The sequence below is a fragment of the Chaetura pelagica genome, unplaced genomic scaffold (genome assembly GCF_000747805.2).
Source record: "Chaetura pelagica isolate M959 unplaced genomic scaffold, ChaPel_1.0 scaffold15, whole genome shotgun sequence".
Classification (NCBI taxonomy): Eukaryota; Metazoa; Chordata; class Aves; order Apodiformes; family Apodidae; genus Chaetura; species Chaetura pelagica.
Genome location: NW_009953507.1, coordinates 4,560,185 through 4,585,682, shown reverse-complemented (window position 1 = coordinate 4,585,682; position 25,498 = coordinate 4,560,185). Strand labels below are relative to the sequence as shown.

General features: G+C 43.2%; 1 protein-coding gene across 1 annotated transcript in view; it reads right to left on the bottom strand.

Annotated features, from left to right (window-relative positions):
* Window positions 1–25,498, bottom strand: part of CELSR1 (cadherin, EGF LAG seven-pass G-type receptor 1) — a 167,363-nt gene that overhangs the window by 49,727 nt on the left and 92,138 nt on the right. Inside the window, exons 3-5 of the mRNA XM_009999453.1 lie at window positions 24,806–25,028; window positions 20,477–20,592; window positions 17,312–17,400 (exon numbers count right to left, since the gene is read on the bottom strand). Of these exons, the coding sequence (XP_009997755.1) occupies window positions 17,312–17,400; window positions 20,477–20,592; window positions 24,806–25,028 (428 nt within the window). The remainder of the gene's footprint in view (window positions 1–17,311; window positions 17,401–20,476; window positions 20,593–24,805; window positions 25,029–25,498) is intronic.

The following is a 25,498-nucleotide window of genomic DNA, read 5'->3' as shown; positions in this document are numbered from 1 at the left end:
TGATGTGTTTAGCCTAGCAAAGTAAAGGCTGGGGAAAAGTTTTGGAAATGAGAAGATGCTACCACTGCAATGGACACAATACAAGAACAAATGGATGTAAAATGCCCGTGAGTAATGTGGGTTGGAAATCATCAAGTGATGCTAATCCATAGGAGGGGTCATCTTTGGAAAAGCAGCAGGAGCAAAAATTGTAAAAAATAAGTTGATTTGTTTGTGATTATAGAAGCCGGTGTTAGCAGAAGACTGGCCTACACTTGAAAGAAAAATATCAGTAAGTAGCAATACACTGGAAATTGGAAAATGCACAAGAAAATGAATTGCCAACCCTGAATGATATCACACACATTTACATGTCAGGCATGATCTTTTCCTTGGTGGAATCCTGCTGGAGCAAGACTGATCCCTAGCAGTAGGAACAGCTAACACTAACCAGCATTAATTCACATTATTATTTTCTGGAAATATGTTCAAGGAGTTAAAAGCCAGACTTTCATCTGAGTACTTAGCAGACCTTTCTGCCTGTCAGACTCATCTCCTGAAACACCATGCTACCCGAAAGGCAAGTTTCATTAGCTGTGCCAATTCTGCACTCATGAGTAAATGTGCAATGTGGTGTACAGGAATTTACCAGCATGACCCCCATTAATGGTAATGCAAGTCACATCACTGAGTTCCTGCTCATGGGGCTGGAAATCCACCTTGCACTGCCTAACCCTGAAGGCTGCCTTTTTACTTCGTGCTTGTGCAGAAAGAGGTTGGGATTCAAACTTCAAAGACCACATGCTGTAAAAGTGAGTAGCAAGAAGAGGTACCAAACAGAGCTAGAGAGAGAATGTGGTCTCTCTTAAACAATCTATGCAAAAAAAAAAAAGCAGCCTTGACTGTCTCAGTGTACTTATCACCATCACACAGTGCCTTTTTAAACATTTTGTGCACCCCATGTTAAAGCTTTTTGTGTTTGCTTTACTGACCTTTGTGTTTTCTCATTATAATCACATAGAGAATCTTGGAGAAGAGAAAGAAGCGGCCTTGACTCAGGATCCACACATGGAAGCAGGAACCACCTACCTTTCTCTCTAACTGTAAATGAAGATGAACCATACTTATGTTCTTCAAATAATGGCAATCAGTACCTAAAACTGTACGCAATGTCACAAAACTTAACTGTGCCCCACTGAGCTTTCATGAAGGAGTGTAGTGGTTCTCATCTATGAGTGGACAATCTAAAATTTCACATCTACACCACAACACTCTCCCTTGCCCAGAGTCACAGGCAGACTGTGACTAAAGGACAGTGTCCCAGGATGTTTTTTGGAAACTGCAGCTCCCTTCCTGACCATAGAAGAATTAACAGTAAGACTCATCTACTGTCCTCAGTGGTAACCCAGCAGTGACCTCCTCAAGCCACAAAAATGCATGCAATTCCCTTTGGACACCTGCAGTGATTTTCTTAGGTTATAGTGAGAGAACTCCATCATGAAGGTATTTTACTAGCAAGGACAAATCTGATTTTGTGTGACCCACATATGGAGCAATGAACAGTCTGGACTTTTTCCTACAACTTCAATAGAAAGAAACACACGTGGATTCTCCCAGGTGCATGTAAAACTCTGAGAAGCTTAATCTGTGAACTTGTGTTTTATAAATGGAGCCTGGATAGAGGAGAGAAGGTCATCAAAACACATCTGTTTATAGTTTGCAAATCTACTGCACAAATCTACTCCCATTCCACTGAAAACATCAGACAGGGATATTCTCATGTATCACAGTTTCATTTGGATCCTCTATTATTTTAAACTAAATATTTAAACTGCCAGAGCCCACAGTTACTTATTAAAGGCACAGATGGTCTAACAATGCACAGTGAATGGAAAACACATACAGATTAACAGACAATGGAAGCCTTGTCTTACATACTTAACCATTATATTTTTACATTATAAATACTACCGTTTTCAAAAGTCACAATGCAAAATTGTTGGAGGGATTTAAGCAAACAGTCCAATCTTTGGCAGATTTATATTGAATTAAACCAGACTAGATACTGTACAGGTAATAGTAATACTATGAAGTGCAAATGTTTGTTTAGTCAATCAGCAGCAGTGGTGACACTCAGATTCCTGGATCTCACCCTTTTACTAGCTAATCTGCAATATAATTAACTCTTTTACAAAGGTCCCAAACACACCTCCTCCACCAGAAACACCTTTTTCCAATTTCCATTCTTAGATAAAGAATTGCCACTTGACTTTTCACAGAGATGGAAAGAGGGAGAGTGGCTTTAGCTGGCCATGAGAATGTGTTCCAGCATCACAGATATTTCCCTGAATTCGAATTGAAAGCTGTGCTCTTCAGCCTGAACCTCAGCCACGAGGACTTCTGCCTGCTTTAGCCACCCCATCGAGTCTTTGAAGGAGCTGAGGAGAAGATTCAGCAGCAGAATCGTCTGGCCAAGTAAGTATGGCCAAGACTCTGAGAATATAAACCAGGAACCCTCGTAGATGAGATAAAACCCATGGCATGAGATCTGTTTTCTTAAGGGACAGATATAACGTTGCATATCATAAATATTGCATTTGCTCAGCTCACTGTACATATTAAAAAATGTATCTATTTTAGAAGGTTGGACTTCTAGCTAAATGTTTTGTGTGGCAAAGCTTAATATGCTGAGCTTGGCTTGTTTGTCTTTTTAATAAGTCCAAATGTGTAAAAAGAAAAGACATCCTACAGTCAGTGCCAGCCTTTCAGTGCTTCCAAGAGTGCTTACCGGACAATAAGCTACCCCTCTGTTTTTGTTAATCAGTAGCTAATGATTTATTGACTGTTTGGAGTGGTTAAAGGTTAAAAAGAATCTGCTTCCTAGTTATTTTTAATACCAAAAAAAAAGCAGTCGCCTGCATTATTCATGTCCTGGTTCAGGCCCCACCGTCCCCAGAACTGCCGGGTGGAAAACATCTCATGCTCATACCCTTTGGGGCTCTTTGCTTTCTGATGCTTCCAGATACAGTAGTAATGGGAAAAAATGGAGCAACTGGCATCGGGTCCTGCCGGAGGCTGCTGCTGGAGCTCTGGCTGCTGGCGAGGTCCCCCCTGCCCAGTTCCCGGGGCTCATTAGGCAGCCCGCCAGCCGCCCCGGCCGCTTCGTTAACCCGCTGGCCTCTGCTCGCCTATCTGACGCGGGGCAGGGAGAAACCCCCTCTGATTCCCAGGCGATGCTGTGCTGCTTCAGTGGTCAAAAAAGCTCATTAAAGGCCCGTGGTGGGGGGGGGGTCTCCCTGGGCAGGTTCCCCGCAATGAAAGTAAATAAATAAACAGGAAAAAACAAACCGTGCAATCCCAGGGGGAGAGACCAGGAAATGCCGGGGAAGCTCAGCGCGTGGCATGGACTTGCAGACTGTTCTGATCAATTGGGAAACTCCAAATCAGGCCAGATTAGAGAAACCATTAATGCTAATCTCTGCTTTTTAAAGTTTCTCTCTGCAGCTTTCCAGGGCACCTTTAAAATAAGGCGGTGTAAAGAAGTGGGAATCTTTTACACATCCTCATTAGTCACCAGGGAAAGGCAGGACAAATAATTTCACATGAACCCCTTGCTCCTTTGATGTATGTATCCCCTTTATTCCCTGAATATTTTAATGGCATTTCTTTATACAAACTTGGCTCAAGTCTGTAGAGAAACATGAGAGCCTGTGACAGTGAAAAGGAAAACTAAAAAGCTTCCCATCTGTGAGTAAAAAATGCAAATCCTGAAAAGCCACCAGACCAGTTTCTTTTTCTAGACAAACTCCCTGAAACACCAAACAGTCAGGTTCCAGGCTGGGCCACAAAGTCAAGCAAGTTTTACAAGCCTTCTTGTTATCTCCTTCAAGGATGCATCCAGAGGCTAAACTTTGATATGCAAAGCAGAAAGCTTTCAGTACAACTATGAGACCTGGCACCCATGAACAGCGCTGGCCAAATTGCTGCTTTTTGGTGGCTGGGCAGAGGAGGGGAACAGTCCTCCTGACCTATCACGTGGCAACAGCAGGGCAAGGCTGTGAAAAGCTATGGCTACACATACACAGCATCCAGACATACTCCTTCCCTCTGCACAGCATGAACAGTATCTTCATAAACATCATCCAGCTCCTGCAAAGGGTATTCTTGGATTTGACTAATTTTGGCAAGGACTGTTGTAGTGCTGATGAGAAGAATGAGTTTTCCCTGCCTGCAAATGGAAAATTTATGCTCAAATTTGTAATCTCTGAAGTTTCTCAGCTCTTTGATGCTGAATCAGTGACACAGCAAGAAGGACTTGTTTTGGCTGCTGAGAGACCATGCCCACTCTTCAAGACAACATCCAGCTTTCCAGATGGGAGTCACCACTCATCATGGTGCCTTGCTGCTACAAGTCCCCTTGTCTGTCCTCTGTAGCCTTCTCCTCCCCTCTGACCTGTCCCTGTGGCTGGTACATGTTCTCTCTGTCTTCTTCTGCCCTTTGAACCCTTTTTCTGCATATTCTGCTGCCTCCCTCCCCCCACCAACAAGGAGATGCTCTTCCAGCATCCTTGGAGAACTGGGCGAGGAGAGTATGTGAAGGAACGTCCTTGCTCTCCCTCACATGCTCTTGTCTCCCAGCTCAGCAAACTCTTCTCCTTTTGTCAGTTTTCACTATCTACTCACTGAAGTACCATTCTCAAATATTTTTGGCTTTACATCAACCTTACACGTTTTATGACTTAATTTGCAAATGTTACTGCTGTCAGAGTCCAAGAAATACCTAAAATAGCACAACATGACACTCATTTACAGCAACTAACTCCTTCTCCTTGGACTCATCCCTGAAGACATCTTGCCAAGCAAACTGCTGCTCAGTATGAGTGACAGGGATACAACTGGGTCCCTAAAATCCAGGAATCCCACACTGGTCTATGGGCTACCCTCACCATGGCTGTATCTTTTTGAAGGTCTCCTGGTACACACGGACCCCTGCATGGCCAGATAATTGCAAAGTGCTGCTTCCCCTCACTACACAGACAGATGCAAAACACCTGAGAAGTTACTGCAAATCAGCCAGCTACTGTAGATTTACTCAGTGATTAAATGGAGATAACAGTGCACTTTAAAGAACTCACACCAAATTCCTGAGGTGCCATTTCGATGACTCAGTAGCTTTGCAGAAGCCTTGCCAGGCTTCTTCAAGCACTATCCTCAGCACCTTATGGCAAGCCAGTGGCCATTCAGACTCTACCAGCTCTCTTTATGTCTCCTTAGCTTTCAGAAGGTGCTAAAAATCACCACTTGGGAGGTGCCAAAACCCTGAGGAGTTTCGCAGTGTGTTTTGTTAGATGGCTTGAGCGAACTTGGGCTCAATGAGTGCCAGGCTCCCCAGGGTGACCTGAGAGCCCCTCACCATGAAGAAAGCCACATAGGGCGTGGGGTGGGTGCAGACCTAGAAGTGGCAGTGCTGTAACTGGGCACACCAGTCAAGCCTTTTAAAACCTGGGAGGAGCGAGAGAACTAAGTGCTGAGAAGCCTTGCTGAGGATGAGGCTTCCCAAAGAGCAGGGGCTCGGGCTGGTTTTGATAGGACACGGCCCCTACTGTCACTTGCAGACCAAAAACCCTCGAGATGGCTTTTGAAAAGTTACTGTTTGCATTTGTGTATTAAATCATCACCACAACAACGAGTGTTCTCAGGTGGTGTTTGCAAACTCTAGGAGAACAACACTTTCAGAGGCAGGCAGGGGAGAGAAAGCCAGGCACTGCGTCAGCTCCTACCCCCCTCCTTCCCAGCTGCCAGAGAGATTTCTCAAAGCTGTCATGGAGAGCTGAGCAACTCAGTGCTGGGAGCAGGACACACTTTGCATCTCAATGACCTCCAAATGACTTTCACTGCTTTACACTTTCATTTCTGGAGACACCGATTTAGAGGTGAGTTATTTGTTATTTTGTGTCAAGACAATGGAATGTCACTCCACCGCCAAATCCTGATTTCCCTTCCCAGATATCAATCACTTCGCACTTACCCTCCACCAGGGAAAAAAAAAAATCAACAAAAACAATTGCTACTAATTGAAGTCTGCATGAATAAATACTGGTGGAATTGCAGGGAGGGGCTTTAAAAGTCCAGGCTCATGTGTGCCTGTTCTGCAAGGGCAGGCAGCTGCCCACATTACACCCACGAACACCTGCAAGGGCTCTGCCACCATGTTCAAGCAGGACCAAGAAAACTAAATATTAGCCAGGCAGCCCTTCAGATGTTAGGAATGTAATGGTTGCCACAGATCAAAGTCCCACTGAAGGAGTCGTGGATGCTGTAGAAGAGTGTCAGAACAGGGCAAATATGCAGCAACACTTCTGTCCTCCTGGCTCTTAGCTTCTGTCCTGGTTTGAGCCAGGATTAAGCCATTTTTCCTTTGACTTGCACTTCAGGCCATCAGTGGTTGTACTTTAAAGAACCAGGACAGCTTCCCTCCTGCAACACTGCAGGCTGATTTTGAGACATGTTTTCACAGGATCCTGCCACCTTTTATGGATGGAAGGGACTCATGTAATCATCCAATCAGCCCTTTGTCTTATACAACCACAGAACATCAACACCCTGTGAGCCCTGTCTCAATAACATGACTTGCACCCAAGCTAAAACTTTCCTTTAGAAGGGGAAATACTGACTTGATATACAGATTTCAAAGGACAGTGATACCATCAGAACTGTGGGCAGATTATAATGCAGATTATACACCTTCACTATTAACAATATTGTATATTACTTCTAATCAGAATCTGTCAAGCTTCAGTTTCTATATATCAAATCTCTGGTCTTATCTAGACTATGGCTTTCATTGATGAACCTCTGGATTTGAGTGGAAGAGGATGAATTTGGTCTCAGCAAGAACCGAAGTGTCTCTGAATGTTCAGCCAGAATGACAGGAAATTACTCATAAGCTTAGCTATTTTTGCAGAGATTACCTTTTCTCATGGCATTTAAAAAATTGAGTTCTGAGCATGTAGGAAATGACATGTTTTGCATTCAGACACAAGGAACATCTTTTATGTGTTTGACTAGAACAACATTTTGAACTTTAAATGTAAAGCCCTGGCATGCATTCTGCAACGGAAAATCTAATTTCTTTCCCTTCCTTTAGCTGCTTGTAATTTAAATTCCTTTTTTTTTTATTTTTTTATTTTTTAAATGCCCATGCCCACTAGCACCAAAAGTACATAGTATGGATAAATCATACAAATTCCTCACTACCACATGCCCCACAAATATACTAGTCTGCCCATCAAAAAGCACATTAATCTACTGATACAGGAACTTTTGTTCTTGTCAGAAAGTTCTGAGAAAACTCTCATAACCTGCACCTGGCTAACAATATTGATAATCCAGTAAAAACTCCTTGATCTCCTGAGTTGAAACGTAAATGAAATATGTGCGTCCCTCAGGATGCTGGTTAAAAATGTTGTTTGTGGCTAGCAAAGAAAGCGACTTTTTCACTTGAATAGCTTTCTTCCTTGTGTAACTGAAGAACCCTGATGACTTTCTCTGTGAAGAAGAGGCCTCACACTTACACAGACAACCACAGACAAGTCCTTTTCAAAACTAGAGCTAACAACTTGACTGAGGTCATGCTCCCTATGTTTTTGGTGTCCTGCAAGCTTTCCTGTGCCTAAACTGTGGCAGAACTTTTGATCGCATGCTGCAGAAGGGAAGGCATTCAGCACAAACTGATGATCTGTTCAAGTGTGCCATCAACTTTCTGCTGGAAGTAGCACTGTTCATGGCCTTCTCCTCACTGTACCACCACTGACTAACAGAACCCAGCAGTACCTTATGCTATTAAATATCCACCATGAGATGAGTGATAAGAAAATTATAAAAACAGAAATATGGCTAAGTCTTAAGTAAGATTTGTTTTAAGAGGAAGCACTAAATTTTAATACACTTTCTGCCTTGCATACTTGAAAGAGCTTTTAAAAGCAAATACACAAAATCTTATTCCTGGGAAAATAGACCTAGAGAAGTAGGTTGTTCCTACCTGAATAACATTTTCAGTATTTATGTATTTGCTTAACATTGCAATTAATGTTCTGCATTTTTCTCTACCAAACAATGCCAAGCAATGCTAGAACAGGCCTGTGTTGATCACAGACACTGTAAACACAGCAAGTCACTCCAAGCCAGCAAAATCCAAACTCTGGTAGGGCCCACATCTGATCAACAGTGGCATTATCATAATCTTCAACAACTGCATTGTTTATTTAGAAAATCTCCCTCAATCCCTTAACAAATTAGTCTGGAAGCCACTGGGAGGATTAACTTCAGAAATTCTCCCTTGGATCACAATTATGTCTGCTCAGATGTCACGAGTGATAGACATTTGCATAAGTCATACCCAGCCTTTATCACTAATTGTATTTCCAGAGATTTCACTTCTGTTGAGGTTTCCCTTTTTCAATCAAGTTACTAAATGCAGCACCCAACAGGGGCAACTATGCCCTGGTGCAAGAGCTGCTCCCTGGAACACGGGGTCATAACTAAAGTCTATCTAAGAATCTGACTGCCAATCACTCCACCTGACCATTCAGATGGTGTCCTGGATACTTTCAGGGTGAAGTCTTTCACCTTGGGTCCAACAACTAAAAGTTATGCCTAGTTGGTGGTAGCTATGTGGCTTCTCTTCAAGGAGCTGGCAATCCCTGTTCAGCTGTAGGCATGTGCCTGCCTCATAAATCACCCGTGGTCCTGGCAGCCTCATTGGCAGGCTCTGCAAGAGTGAGGGCTAAGCAAACAAGGCTTTCACCCTGGAATGGGAGCTTCCCACCTGAGGAACAGGGTGGCAGCAGGGTGGCACAGGGTGCTGAGCTGCTGAGTGTTGCTCCTGTGTGCCTGTTGGGCCTGCGGGGGATCCGGGTGCTGTGAACCCAGAACTTCTAACAAGATTTAGTTCCCTTTTTTGGAGAGAAAGTAGCAACCAGTGTCATCCAGGTCTTTTGACATACTTGTCACAATCTATCAACAAAGTGTTGATATTTGCCTTTTTTTCTCCCAAAGGCAAAAGGGTGAGATCAATAACCTGTCCTGAATAAAGAATAATTGTATTTCCATAACAGGGGAATTTGCCAGCATCAGAGTGGGTCTGTGTTTTCAGAAAGAAATGAGATAATCTGTCAGCCCCACAGGCACTCAGCACAGAGCACATCTGCCATAGCCAGCTGGGTTTGTGCTGGTCTCTGCAGCAGATCCTCCGAGGTTACTGCGTTCCATTCCACCCTTTGCAGAACAAAGCATAACATTAAACTCACCAACACAGACCAGCACTGCTCTCACTGCCTGCGACTGCCCATGATGCCTGTGCTCATGAAAGGGGTTTGGATTAAAGGACAGGTCCTGCCTGCCCACAGCAGGGGAATGCAAGTGGCCACTGAGCTTCCAGGTGCCCATGAGCACACCAGCACACAGCCCTGTAGGTCTTGACTTTTAAGGTACAGCTGTGTACCCCAGTGACTGGTAGCTAGATGAAATGCAGCCTCAGCTGGCTCCTGAGTGGGAGAACAGGGGTGGGCATGAGTTTTTAGAAGAGAAGTTTCACATATGCATCCTCAAGTCCTTCAGAAGTGCTCTGCCTCTGGCCACTGCTAGGCAGCTTCGTGACACAGGCTCCCAGAATGAAAACAGAGATTCTAATAAAACAAAGGCAGTGATGAATGTCAGAGATCTGCTATAAAGATAACTCTAAAGATAACTCTGCTAATGAGTGGCAGGCATAACACATGTAGGAGTTGGAGAAAATGCAGGGGTTGTACATGACTGAAGCCAAGATCTTATGGTCACCATGCAATCAGCTGAAGCAGGTTCTCCATATAAGCAAGTCATGCTCTAGCAAAACAAGTTTGTACATTCACCCACCCTTGTCCTTTTACTAGACCAATAGCTGACATTGGACTGGAAGGCATCTGTGCAGAAAAGTGCTTCTGGCACAGAAACTGGCTTAACATTTCTGCTTCATTTAGAAAACAGTAGGAGAAAACCCAAACCAAACAACTGTCCCTTTAGATCTCCAAGATGGCCAAGGAAATGGTGCAGTTTTCATTTCAAGGCCTTTGCTCCTATCTGTTATAGAAAGTCTTTATCCAGAAGCTGCTAAACATCAGGCCTGTTGTAAAGTGCTTCTTATTTCTTGCTTAGTGCTTAACTTCAGTTGTTTAACTCCAGCTGCTCACTCATTGCTCCATGGTACTATGGGTGGAGAATCAGGTAAAAGTAAGAAAAATCATGGGTTGAGATAAAGACAGTTTCAATAAAGCAAAAGCTGTACAAGCAGCAAAGCAAAGCCTGTTCTCTGCATGATCACAGAAGGTGATAGGATTCCAGCAGTGAATGGTGTAGTGATGGTGCAGAATGGGTGAGTGGGAGTGGAGCCTTTCCCTAGCCTTACTACCAAGCCCAGCTGCAGAGATTCCATATGACATTACTCTTTCTGACCAAAACATTGTCTGAGTAACTACAGGAACAGCAGCAAGTGAAGCTCTGACTTGGTCTGGGTTTTTTTCTTCCTATCTTTACCTTTCTGACCTTGTCTCTCCTTCCATTTCACCCCCAAGTCCTTGGCAAGCGCAGACAAGATCTGTTTCTCTGTACCAGGCCTATCTGGGCTGGCAGCAGTCCAACTCCACATTGTCCCCAAGACCCTCAGGTGCCCCCACCACTGTCCAAAGCCCGGCAGGGCACACAAGTTCTGCCCAGCAGCCCTGGAGAGCTGCCAGTTAAACTGCACAAGCAATCAGGGCTCACTGAGGACTCCCCAGAGCTGATTGCTTTTGCCCAGATGTATGCAACGGTGACCAGTATGTGGGGCACTAGCAGTGATCCATGGTATGGAACACTTGTGGAGGCAGACTCAAAGCGCTCAGCTCTGCTGCCATCACAGCACAGCTGTAGAAGCACAACTGAATAACTCTTTGGGATCAGCTTTGGCTGAGGAACCCACAGGCAAGGGAGAAAGGCATCCTCCTGCCTGCTGGCTGAGCAAGCACGAGGGGAGAGCTGCAGCACACACCCAAGGTACAGAAAATCAATTACAGCGTGGGTCTTGGCACTGAAACAGAGGGTGTTCTGGCACCTGGGAACAGCTTTCAGCCAGTGGGTGGAGGATAGACCCAAGCTCTCCGGGAAGGAAAGGTACTAGCAAATTCTAGTGCCTGAGTGGGCTGAGGGTTAAGTCTCTACAGCTCAGTCTTTGGTGATGCTCAAGCTCCAGCTTGCCTTAGATGAAGGCCAGTTAACTCAAGAGAAACCATCACTTACCACAGGCAGGAGATTTTTGAAAGCATATATGAGTCTGATTAAGAGCAATGTGCTTTGAATTCACAACACACTGAAGATCAGCCGTAAGCAGCCCTCATTTCTTTTATCTCTAACTGAAGAATTTGCCTGTTGTCTTCAGGCTAAACACAGGTCTGGGCTTTGCCAGGTGGGAAGTGCACAGGAATGGAAAGCAGCAGCTTCCTGCTAACTGTAACTGCTGTGAAAGGGTGGGCTACTCCCAGGAAAGTCAAGCATCTCAAACAATAACCACAGCACTCTTCAAGTCTAAAGATATGCAAGAAAGGAGTGAAAGAATGGCAGCTTACTATTGATTATCAAATACAAGAAGAAACCTCACCCTAGTTATGGCAAAAGAGTAATGTTTGTCCTGACTATCTCAGACTAGGAGCTTGAAGGCTCAAGTGACCAGGACAGCTGAGACAACTCTCTGAGGCACCTGACATTTTTGCGTCTCCTGACCATGGAGGAGGATCCCAGGCACACACACTGCCTGGTCTTACAGTTGTTACTTTTGTGTCATTCTATGAGTCATTCAGGGATTTGTCCATCCTGTCCCCCACAATTACTCCACATTAGTGACAGCATGTTTCTCTCTGCCCTTTTCAGGTTTTCTGTTGTTTAGGTACAATTATCCTGTACTCCCTTAAACGGATACAGAAGGAGCTTCCACCTCCAGAACAGTAATGTCCTTAAGCGACTTGGATGTCATATATATATAAGTAACATATGAGTTAGACAAATAAATGTAAAAATGTTAGACAAATAAATACAAATGTACTTGCTCTCTATAATTAAAGGAACATGTCCATACAAAAAATATTTTTATCTTGTGCCAAATTATGAATTCTATCCTGAGGTAATGACTCAGGTAAAACATGAACATAAAATCATTGTTATATCTCAAATTCTGAACAAAACTATTTCTGTCACAAGTTTGGGAGAGTGGCTTGAGATTTTCACTTAATTAAAAACACCACCCACTACTGGGCTCATTAAAATCTCCTGTCCCAAGCACTACCAACAACCATACATGATCCTGTATGTGCAATGAATGCCAGAATGTTCATGTGATATTACTTATACGGAGAATTGTTACCAAAAAACACCCTGGTGGGTGGTTTTACTCCTACTCCAAACAAATACCAGCATAGCTAAACCTATTGTTTGTCACTCAAGCCAGCAGGCTCAAGACAGCAAAAGGATATCAGAGGCTGACTGTGCTCTCATTGTGTGGAAAGGAAGCACATTACCAAGGCAAAGAGGGCAGCTCACATTGCTGCTGTTCTTTATACCAGCTATTAACACACAGCAGGCTGCTTCTGCTACTTTTTATCAATTTTATTTGCCAAACGGAAATCTTCTCCCCTCTCTCATTTTTCCTTCCAAAACAGTAAGAAATATCCCATTTCTTCTGAATTTCTTATCAGTATTTTTAACTCTTGAGAAAGGAGGTCACATGCAGATCACCTTTAATTTAACACCTCACATTGATTTTAATGGCTGTGAGATGAGGATCCCAGAAGGTAACATGTTTGAGTTAACAGAGTCAGCAAGTAGCTTTCCTCCCTGCTTTCTCCCTGCTGTCAGCTAACATCTGTAATGGCAAGAAACAGTGCTAACAGGTAAGGTGATACCTTGCTACTGGGTAGCTGGCAAGACTTAATATGCAACTGAAACTGGTGAATGGTTATACAACACTCCTAGTCACTTCTGCTCTCTTAGAGCTACTAATTCCTCCCCCTTAGTGTTTTCCCTTCCAGAAATTCAATACAGAGACAACACTTCCTTAGTACAACACCCCAGTGCTTCCCTTAGGCACTTCCACTGAAACCAAGTATATCAACTGCTACCAGGGGAGGAAGCATCCATTTCCAATCACTACATGGTAAATGAAAGGATATTGCTTCCCTTCCTCTCCTGATGCAGTCTGCTTCATTACTGCAACGATTTACAATGCCTGTGTATACCAGGATTTAGAAAGCATCAAATACTTAAGTTGACAGAGAGCTGGTTTAATGCTTCTCAGGAAATATGGTGGTGCAAAGCCAGCTCTGGACTCACCTCTTGTCAATGAGGCTCCAGTGTTTGTCTCTAAGGGGCAGGTGACTGTCATGATAGGGAGTTAATTTTTCAACAACACTAAAGGTAAATATTACCAAACACAGAGCTTCTAAGTACAGAAAATAATTTGCAGGAGCCATTTCTACACTTACTTTTTATTTCCTTATTGCTGTTACCAAACTGGCTTTGCACAGGGGGGCAGCATCACCAGGACGCTGCAGAACCACGTGCCACATTAAGGAAATAGCTGCTGCAGAAGTTTCCCACCAGAGTCACCCCCCGTATCCAAGTCACCTACTTCTCGAGTCCAAATTCCACTGATGCTCAGCCAAATATTGTTCACAGAGCTGCAGGTGCCAAAAAACACTCAACCTTTGCTTGCATCTGACCACAATCAACTTGGACTGCAAGAACAGCTTTCAGAGCTGTGAAAACTCATCTACGAAAATTTGCTTTGGACTGAAGTGATTTAGATTATGTATCAAAGCCTGTTAGTCACTCTCCTCAAAAGCTAAAGATGAAAATTTAACCTCAGCTGTGATGAAATCTAATACTCCTTATGTGAATAACAGCATTATCTGAAAGCTCCGAAGATCAAACCTTTTTTCCTTTGCTAAATGCTGTGCAAATGCAGAAAGAAGGAAATAAACAGAACAGTTTCTAGCTTAGTTTTTAAAAAGATACTTTAAAGGAGCTTAACAGAAAAAAGGAACTGGGAAAGACGAATTAAGCTAGTGGAGCACCTGACCCCACACACTTGCTGTGAGCATAACAGGAAAATTCTGAATTGCTATTTATTTCAACCTGCACCATGTCTCACATTCCCAAGGCAGGAGGAAAGAGTCCAGGTCAAAGAAGCCTGTCACTGCCTAGGGAGAGAGTGGTGGGTACAAAGAGGATGGCACCGTTGCAGTGACCCCAGTGGCAGGATGAACAGCCTGACAGCACTCAGCTGTTAGTGTGTGGTAAGTTCAAAATGTCCACACAGGTTTTGCAGTGCAAAAAAAGCAGAGAAGCAACACAGGAAGGGACTGATGAATGAATAGGCAAAAGGTGATAATAACATTAAAAAAAACAAACCTGCTGACGGAGCAAAGGGCAGATGGAGGGAGCTGAAACTCAACATGAGTGAGGGATAAGAAAGAGAAGGCAGAAGCATCTCTATAGGGGCTTTTTAATGTGACATATAGACAGATGAATAAAATGGAACTCTACAGGTATCTGGGATGATGGATTACACATTTCCCAACGGGAAGAGAGGTCTAAAAAGAAGCAAAGACCAGAAGCTGCCTGGGCAAGCAGCTGAACAGAACAAGGAACAAGGAGCCATGTGAGGATGCTGGTAGAGGTAGCTCCTGTGGCCCTGCTGCCAGGGGCAGGGTGCTGCTGCAAAATGCCAGAGCAAACCAGAGACAGAGAGGAGAGTTCAGAAGAGGCTGGAGGTGGGGATCAAACATGAGCCAGAGGCAGGGAGGAAGGAGATGGTTCAGGGGAGTTCTGCCTGCTCAGGAAGCCTGCTCAGTGTCTGAGCAGAGCAAAGGGGCTGAGGACTGATGGGATGAAGACCTGATAATGGCAGTAGGCTTTTGTAAAGAATGGAAGGATGGAGTACCTGCAAAATAATGAGGGTATAATTTAAGCAACTCATGAGTTTTGGGTACTCCTTTATTCAAACATATCTTTGCTGTGTCAAGTTTAGACACAGCATCCCATTTATTTTGGCACAAATCAATTCCCTAAATTACCTCTCTCATCTCAGTCTCCTCACAGGAGCTCTTTTTCCAGCTTTGTTAAAACATGAAGTAGCCAAGGAACTGCTTTTCAAACAAAAAGCAGCCAAGGCAAAGGCTTAGCCCTGCTGCAGGCTGTGTCAGGCAGCCCGGCAGGCAGGCCTGAAGAGCTGCCTCCAGTTGCCACTGCCCTGCAGCTCCTGCTGCTCCTTTTGCTGCTGGAGAGCTGGTGCAACGTGTGCAGTTCTCAGCTATGCTGGGAAGTTCTGACAGCATGCTAAATACAGGTAGGTTAGCACATCCTACTTGTGCTATTTCCTCAGTATTGTGAGCTCTCCCTCTGCCAGCCCAGATTTAACTATTCTGGAATAAATACTGCTGAAGGGAAGGTGATGACCTCAGACAGCAAAGGGTACAGTGCTGCTCTCCACACACTGACCCTGCTTGTCATCACTTTTACGTTATATGAGCGGCAAAGGCAGTGGTGTTTCCTGGCACAGCCTCTCTGCCCTTCCTCTCTCCCCTGAGTTTTCTCCTGTGCAGTGGGGACTGGGTTGTTCCCCTTTGAAAAACTGGGGAAGAAGAAGAAAACTGCAATAGAGCATGTGTGTTAATGACAGGAAAACACCAGCTGCTAACATGGCTTGCCTACCAGTCTGCTTCAATCGCAGCAAGCCCTGAAAATGAAGCAGGAGTTTATTTTTAACATACGTGTCAGATCTCTTTGCCTTTTAAAGAGTGTCCTAGGGCAGCAGCGGCCCCTTATCTCCCTGGCAGTGCTTTAGCAAGCAGCTCCAGCAGCTGCCCCCATGGCTTGCCCTCCTCTCCTCATCCACCAAAGAGCTTGAAAGCTGGAATGTCCCTCCACTGCCTCAGGAAGTGCCGCTAATGCTGCTGAAGTGATTCCCTAAGAAATATGTGGACTATGGAAACATGACATGTTGCAGTTTGTAAGGAAGTCTCACAGTGTCCACAGATCCATGCACGGTGACACCAAGTTTCGCTTCTATTTCCCTGTGGTCCAGATAGCAGAGTGTATATTACATATAAAGCATAAAAGTTTAATGATATTTATTAATATAAAAAATAATAATAAAAGCTTTTATTTCCTTGATAAAATATCCTTAGGCTAGGAGATCCTATCTAGGAGTCCAAAGAAAATTTTAATCCTCCCATTCAAACTGCCACACAAACTGTGATGAAAGGATGCAGTGCTGGGAAATAAAGAACTTGCTGATCATATTAATCCTTCATCTTCCATTCAGTTTCCTACACCAGTATACTGTTTCCTTTTTAACAGCCAACAATGCTCCTCTATTTCCTTATATGATGTCCCATAATGCTATCATGTCAGACTTAAAAGCAACACTTCTCAGTAACTAAATGAATGCTCTAATTTTTCTTATAGATCATAGAGGAGTTCTGACATCTATCTGTAAACAGTGACACTGTACACCCTAAAAGCCTGATTTTTGGTTCATCAATAAATGGTAGGTTTGCACAAAGCCCCCGTCCTTGGTTCAATCAAAGTGAACCTCTTCCTGACAGCTATGAAGGTGCAGCTGTGGGACAGAGACCCCAAAGTCCACCTCTGAGTGCCACAGACTGTGTGCAATGATGGTTTTTGCATGCCTCTTGCATATATTTGTATATAGCAGAAAGAAAACTGATTTAATAAGATTCATTACTGAAAAGTGTCAACCATTTAATAACCAAATTTTCCAAACCACAGAAGCTTGGACTATTCTACACAAGAGAAGACAGTTATAGGGAAGAATTTTGCTTTGCTTCAGGAAAATTCTATAACACTGGTTAGTAGTTACTACACGGAAGGCTCCAGCACTGCACAGTTCTTTAAAAAGCTTCAAATAAGTGGATAAGTTGTTTTAGATACACTGATACTTCTGAGGGTTTAAAGAAGTGAAAACTAAAGTAGTTCCAAGTACTCGAAGGCTTCATTGGTAGTACTTCTGAAAAGGATGTGTTAGGTCTGGTTTTGCCGTCCTGAGACAAAACTCAGAAGCCCTCCAGAGGGAATTTTTGTCCCAGGAAAGGTGAGCAAGATCAGCACCTTTTGTGACAGCTGTAGCAATGTGCCTGGTTAAACAAATAAAATTCAGATCATCTGCATACATCAGGTCAGAGCTAGATGACCCGTGCCTCTATTACTTTACCAATGATAGAGTTACTGCCAAGAGAATTAGTCTTACCTTATTGTAGTACTGCACCTGGACCGAGTGCCACTGCCCATCGCTGACCCCTCCCGGAACGAACGGTGCCACCGTCGTGGTTGTCTCCCCTGCAAGGGCAGGCCAAAGGGAAAAAAGGAATCAACAGCACTGCAAACTCTGCTCTGAACCAAAACACAGAGAGACCCTCATCTGACACAGGATGCATTCATCTTACTTCATCATGGAGGAATTTTAATTTTCATCCTGCCAGACAGTAAATATCCCCAGTTTCACAGAATTATTTTGGTGCGCAAATACAAAAAGAGCTCCTGGCACATTTGGATTAATTATGTTATTTTTTATTATGTTTCTGCAGGGTGCAGCAGCAGATGCATTGGGTAGATACTTCTACTGCTGAAGTGGTCAAGTGAGGAAAAAGTGCACATTAATTTTTCTGCATTTCTGCCAAAAGCAGCACTTTGAGGTTTTTTTAATATGATGATGAGTATCACCCCAGGATATTTTGTCAGGGGAGGGAAGCCAATGCCTTGTCAGAGCTCAGAAAGTGAAATCCAAAAGTACTTCAGTGTAAAACCCACAGATTGTAACCGTGGTCCCAACAAAATTTTACCAGTGATTAATGAAATTATTGGCAGCCTTTCAGTATTTAAATTTGAAAGCAAGTCCTTGCCACTGCAACTGGAAAATGGAAGCTTTTAAGTCAGGTCTGAGTCAGCAGAACCAGCTCAGTAACCAGGCATAGTTGTTCTGAAGTAGCAGCAAAATAAACATTTGTGTTGAAAGTACATGAAAGTACATGAAAGGCCTGGCACGGAGAAGGGATTGCAAGGTTTTGACTTCTTTTTCCTTTCTCTTTCTTTGTGTTTTTTGTGTGTGTGAATGGATTTTTTTAAAACAGTTGGAAAATTCTGCACACTAAACCACAGGAAAAATAACTCCCTCCCATAAGCTAACAAAGTTCACAGTATTGCTGAGTTTAAAATGTACTTTCTATTCGCTATTTGCAACAAATATTTTACCCTGTGTGAAGTAATTCCCTTATGCTCTCTTAACTCTCATCCTACATACTTCTATTACTTAAACAACAGAGATTTCAGCTTAGCACGTTTGACAACTTGCTGTAATATTTTTTATCATTTAGAGATAAAAAATCTGTGGTAAAAATTAGGTTTTTAATTCACCTAGAAAGTTTCTGCAGAAGGAAGATCAACAGTCTCCAATCCCTTTGCTTTGTTTACTGTGAGAAAGTTGTTGCAACAGGTAAAACAGTCAGATCAGATGTCCAAGACTTGCACTGTTCATTTAAAGCCACTTAAAACTAAAAACCATAAACCATTCTCCTTCCAAACAAAATACCATTTGCAATATACAGGACCAGACCTGCTCTCAGGTGCAGCAGTGCAAATCTAAATTTAGTTTCATGTATTTTAAAGGAGTTCCTCCACATTTAAATGCATATAAGTGCAAGCAGAATTTATTTTTTCTCATTCATCCTCAGGGTGCCTTCAGAGCAATTTGATTCAAGTTTAGACAGGCAGATTGGATCAGACCTACAGAAGAAAGCACACCTCTCCAACTGCAGCATGTTATTTCACTACCCTAATCCATTCAAAAGTCTGCCTTAAAATCTAATTTGGACAACTCTGAGTTAATAAAGGGGAAACAAAACCGGATATCTTCAACCCAGACTACTCAGATACTCATTTAAGAATTGCCAGTAAATCTATGGGGTCACACAGGATTTGCTGTGGAGTCTGAAGGCTTTGACCATCACTGGCCACAGGCAAGCAACACAGATGTGGGCTGCACCTCTGCTTCTGCTGCTTTACTGCTTGCAACTTTTCACAAAAATAAAGTAAAAGTTGACTAGAGCCCACATGTCTATCCTGAATACTGATAACAGGAAGTAACAGGATTATTTCCTGAGTTATGTGCCTGGTACAGAGGTACAAATGTCTCACTTGACCTACACATAACCCCACTTGACCTACACAACAACAGCCCTTCTCAGATATTTCTTTCTATCCCAATAGAAAACATTTCGTAAACCTGTCACAAGAGGTTGGTCTGCCCTGCCTGTAAAGGCACCAAAGCCTTCCCTCTGAACTCACAGACCTACTCCTGGGCTGAAGCAGGGGCACAAGTAGTCCACCAAAAGAGACCCCAAGAGGCTCAGAAAGTCTGCTGAAGTACAGGAGATGATTTGTGGTGGCTTCAAGGTGCTGCAAACATGCTATACAGCTGTGTGCTAACAGCTTCACCTGCTACCCCTGTCATGGCAATTAGCACAGCTGGGCATGAGTTTTTCATGAAATACGGACTTTCATAACTCAGGAAACACCCCTCTGAGGAGACTGGAACTGGTCACACTTTTGACAGGAAGAGCTTTGGCACTACCAGGCCTGATTTTCTGAAGGAAACCTCTCCCCTGGGAGAAGGCCATGATGGCAGGGATACGTGCCACCCTGAGCTCTGCCAACAAATCATTGTCAGCCTTCCCCTCTCTCTGCTCCCACAAGCACCAAAAGACCCAGGCTTGGTCCTAGCACAGAAAGCAAGCTACCACCAAAGCCTCCACTCTGTCTTTCCTCGCCCACTGTAGCAATGAGTGGGGAGCTTAGCTCTCTGAAATTCCTTGTGTTACAAATTATTCCAAGGGGAGGTGCTTCTACAGCACAGCAATGGATTCCAGCAGCAGTGCTGCTCCTCACCAAGCCCTAACGAACGTCAGGGAGTTTCCACTTGTCTCCTAGCTTTTCCTTTGGCTCACGAGTATTTTTTTAGATCACACTTATGCACCCAGTTTCACTGATGGCACAGTGTAAAAAAGTGCAAATGCACAACGTTTATCACGGTGTGGTAATGAAGTCTCATTTAAGCAAACATTGGCTCAGATGACAACTCTCAGGCTAGTGCCAATCTTTTATAGCAGTCATAAACTCTGGCTTTTATAACTGATATGTTGACAAGCTCCTGCCTATGACAGCGAGTGTTACCACCACAAACCGCTACAATACAAGTACTTTGCAACACCCTGCATCAGTTGTTCACTGTACAATGTTGGCAGACACTCAATTAACAAGGCAGCAAATAGCTACATAAAATCATGAAAGTGCCTTTCCAAACGGGTTGAGAGGATCTCCTGACCACAAGCAGAAATGATCAACTTGAGCCACACCTCACCTGCAGAGAATGTGAGCTGGATCTGCTCCTCGATGATCTCCAAGGCAATGAAGTCATGCTTCTCATTAAAACGCCCATTGTAGAGGAGGAGAGCGTTCCTCTCCCTGGTTGCAAACCTAGAATGCAGACATGAGGGGTTCATGCTTAACAGCTTATGAATTAAAGACTGATTCCCCAGAAGAAAGGCAGTATTATAGTTAGCAGAAAAAGAAGCCTTTGCATCTTTCTGCCGACAGAAAATTGTAAAATTGAGCCAGGAGCAGGATAAATATATTATTTCACAATTGACAGAGGCAAGTAGGATGGAAAATACAGAAATCCACTCTGCAGAGATCTGCTGCAGATGCTGACCCCCACAAAGGGTAAAATTAGGCAGACACACGATGCAGCAGGAGTATCTGACACCTGCCAAACAGTAGCACTTACTACACTTTGCAAACAGCCTGAAAGCTAGAAAGCATTTTCACATCCAAGAGAGCATACTTGCTGTCTACTTATTGTCTAAATGCTACAGAGTACAGGGAGAGTCATCAAGTGATTATAAAGACCTGACAGAGAGACAAGGGGGAAAAAAAAGATGAGTCATTTTAATAATGCCATGTAGACAATCAGGGTTCATCAATCAATAGGTCAGTTAACTGGAGGAAGGAAAAAAAACAGTTAAATGATTCCACTAAATCAGCATCCGTGAGTGCTTTTTAGTTTTATTTTTCTTGTCCTTCTAATATGGGACATATCACCCCTTTCCTGCAGAAAAAGAGGTGACTCCAGCCTTAGAAAATATTGGTTGCCTTTTTTTTTGTCAGCAGAAATTTGTTGAAAATCTCTGTATATTGTGTGTATTTTATAATTTTTAATTGAATCTTGTTATCTTTGGGGATTTACACATAGCTTTCATCTATTTAGAAATGCAAAGAAAAAAAATTATTACGCTTTATCTAAACATTTTTACAAAGATAAATACTATATAAAGAGAGAGAAAGAGAAACTATGGAATTTCCTATGTTCCCAAATGGCAATACAGTTTGATTTTGTATCTCGAACTTCAGGAAATACACCTGATTTAAATTAACCCATTTTTCCTAAAAAGTAATCAAATGTGGAACACAGCTAATGAAAACTGGCTTCCACAGATAGAAGAAATTGTTCTTGTGCCTGTCATGTCACATCTACTAGTCTATAGGACTCTCATGCCATGCAACAGAACTTGCATTCAGAGAATGTGAAAGAAGCAGTATTTTAGAACATCAAGGTCTGGTATCTGAAATACAAGAATTTAAAACTAAAGAATATTTTTAAACAAAAGCCAATTGTGAGACGTATGTTGTGGATCACACGAAGTAGAGAAAGTTCAGAATGCGGAGTCTGGATTTGAGCTACATGGAAATAGGGATTTTTATTCCATACATTTTTTTATATTTCTGAATGAGAATGAAGTGTTCTCGTTCAAAAAACAGAAGTAAATTTTTTTATATTTCCAATAAAATACAAACTTCAAAGAATATCTCTTATGGTCCATAAAAATATTGTATTACTTTTTAGTTTACTTTTGATCAGTTTTGAAATACATCTTTATTTTAAAATTTATGTAACATATTACAAAATAAAGCAAACTAAATTAACTAAGAAAATACTGTTGAAAAGTGTCAACATTATCAAAACATTGATTTAGTTTTCACTTTTCACCATCAAACATTTCATCCAAAGCAATGTTCCTGTAAAACACTTCCCATAAATATATTTTTCAGTGGATAACTGCTTAATTAAAACATTTTTACCAGATCTATCCACAATACATATTAGACAAAGAAATGAGATTAATATGAATGATGCTTCTTTACTTGGCAAAAGACTTAGTTTGATTAGCAAGTATGGGAATCTTAGTTCTGTTTGAATATATTTTTCTTATACGGTTTCAATGTTCTACCATAATTTTAATTGTCAAACTATTATTTATTAAACTCTTCAATTAGTAAGCTATTTTTTATATTTCCTTATTTGGTGTATGCTCAGTTCCACTCTTTACCATGATTCAGAAGCATCTTCGATATCATACATCTTTGGTATCATACACAAAAGCACTGCTGGTTTTGAACTTGTCTGGTTATCACTTTATCATCCCTTTAATAGAAGGGATACTTTTAATCTCAGGATATAGGAAACAAAAGACACTTTCTTAGAGAATTTTGTATAAATAGTGAGAAAACCTCTCAACTGACAGTGTCTCTTAAGAGCGAAGGAGTGTTGGAAGGAAGCAAGGAAGATGTATAATGTTTGGAACAGAAAGACATGCCTGGTCAGTAACTTAAACACTTTTAAAAAAAAAATCACATTTTAATTATGAGACTGGACAATGCAAACATCCTGCTCTTTGCCAGAAGTGAGTCATGAATCACTTGAGGCTGATAACCTGGGATTTTATGAATGCTCCCAAATCACAAAATATGTAATCATAAATCATTGTCTACTCAAACTGCTAATTCGTGCTTACCCTCACATAATGTTTTTCACCTGCACTGAAGAGTAATAAAAGCCAAAGAAACAACAAGTGTAAATAAAAGTGAACTTCAGGTATGAAAAATGAAATGTGTCATTATTCCAGACAGTGTGGGATGAACCCCATGATGGACTAGACTTCTTATAATCACACTAAGTGGACTGAACAGTGTTTAGCTCATGACTAAATGTGCCACGTTAGTTTTAACAAGGAAGAAACCCTGATATAAGCACTAACTTGCCAGAGTAGTTTGCTGTTTCTCAATAACCCTTACATAGATCATTTGAGTCACTTTAACTTGAAGCACCCTACATGTCAAAGATCTCTTCCTGAAAGCCTGAAAAGTGACACCACGTGGCTGAGGGGAAAAGCCAGGGGTAGTGCAGGTAATTTATGCTGGCAGCCAGCCCAGACTGCTCCTTTGTTTGCACTCACTGTAGGTCTGACAAGCCCAACAGAGCCTTTTGCTCCTCAGCTTTTCTGTGTACTGATGGTCTGAAACAATCTTCACAGGCACATCTCTTCACTGCCTCAGCTCATGGCAAACTGTGCCTGTGCTTTCTGATTTAATTAAAATGTAACGATTTTATAAAAAATTCAGACCTTGAGATTAAGGCAGATGAAGGATAAAATGGAAAGAAGCTGCCTGGCTCTTGACAAATGTACAACACCAGGTAACTGGTAGGTGCTGGATGGAATGTGTGCCTTGTTGTGTCCTCCCTGAGCACTTTCTCTGGACAGACACACAAACATGTCTGTTATTGTCGCTGTTGTTGTATCTATCAACAAATCCCCAGCCTTGCCCTTTGGGGTCGGGGCTAACACATTTTGTGATATTTACTTACGGTCAACTGTGAGGGAGAACCAAAGGTCAATCCTGACTGCATAAACCACAGGAAAGCTGCAAACCTTCACCCTCTCTGGAGAAGACACATGTGCACACCTGGAGCTCTGGCTCTGCGGCAGGTGAGCTCTGTGCTGTGGCCTGGCCGGGAAGTCTTCTCCTGAAGAGTTGTTTGTTTTTTTTTTCCCTGGGATGTGTGAGCCAGGGGAGGAGAGCTCTGGTCCTCACAGTGTAGCTGGCACCATTGCTCCCCTTGCCCCAAGAGCTCCTTGAGTGCCCTCACAGGAGAAGTGACTGGCAGTCCAGGAAAAGACTGTCTAACATGGGAACACTGGGGGATATTGGACAGGGATAAGGCCAGTTGTGCCTGGCAGCTGGGCTGAGAGCAGAAGGAGAAGCCAGGTGTCAAGGCCATAAGGATGAAGGTGAGGAGCTGGGATGCTTGGTGTTGTCTCAAGTCCAAGACTGACCAGCAGAGACCAAGTATCTGAGGAAGACCAGCCTCAGGTACTCATCCATGGCCTGAGGAGACCAGGTCCTCTCATGGGTTGGAAACAGAAGAGGGAAAGAATGCTCCCAAACAAGCACACAAACTAGCAGCCTGAACCATAAAGTCAGCAGGCCACAGATGCAACTAGAAAAACACCTGACACACCTAAGAGGCAGCAAACCTACCATTCACTCTCGTGCCTCTTCAGCTTAGGGCTGCTGAGAGGTGGCCAGAGAGGCCCTAGTGTCCCCTCGCCCTGTGACACTGCTCCATGTTGCAGCAGAGGCAGGAGTTAGCACCTCAGGAGCATCCTCAGCAGGGCTGAAATCCAGTGCTTTCAAACAACATGATGGCAGCCCACTTGCAGAAGTCACTGTCAGAAATCTCCAGTGACCTCTACACTCAAGTAATTTGGTTGGTGACAATATTTAACAAATGCCCTCCCAAGCTCAAGCGGAGAAGCCACCAGCCACAGAGCCCTTCCCCACTGGGACTTACATGAGGGAGACGGTGAAGTGGAAGCGCTGCCGCAGCCCCTTGAAGGTGATGAAGGACTGCGGGGGGAAGCTCCTGGTGGTCATCTCACAGTAGGGCCGCTCGTATTCGCCCGGGGGACACTCGCACTTGAAGCCCCCGATGAGCAGGTTCACGCAGGTTCCTCCGTTCTTACACACCCCCGGAGCACAGCGCCCGGCGCGCGCGTTCACCTCGCAGTACTCGCCTGCAAGGGGAGAAGCAGATGTCAGAGACGGCGAGAGCTCACCCCAGCAGCAAGCTGTGACACTCAGCTATCCAAGTGTTTCTGCTAAGGGTTAAGTTGCTGCCAAAATTCTGCACCTGAGCCCTCTGCAACTGAGGTTCAGTGATTAATTGCGTGGGGCTAAGGATACTTTCAAGTCTGAAGTTTCAGGATGGGGTGGGATATGATTTTACTGAGCAATCCTCCTGCAAATACTCAACAACGCTGGCCCCAGTTTTCAGACTCCTTGGCCACTTCCAGACAGAAAACTGGGGACAGATAGATCTATACAGGAGGAGGTAACACCACCAGTTAAAAACTCACACACTCACTGTCAACCAAAATTTGTGTTAATTGTTCTGGCATTTCACTACGAGTAGGAAACTGTGTAAACAGGTGAATGTTTGCACTTTGCTTCGACTGGAATTTGGCTTCACTGCCCATGGCAGTGG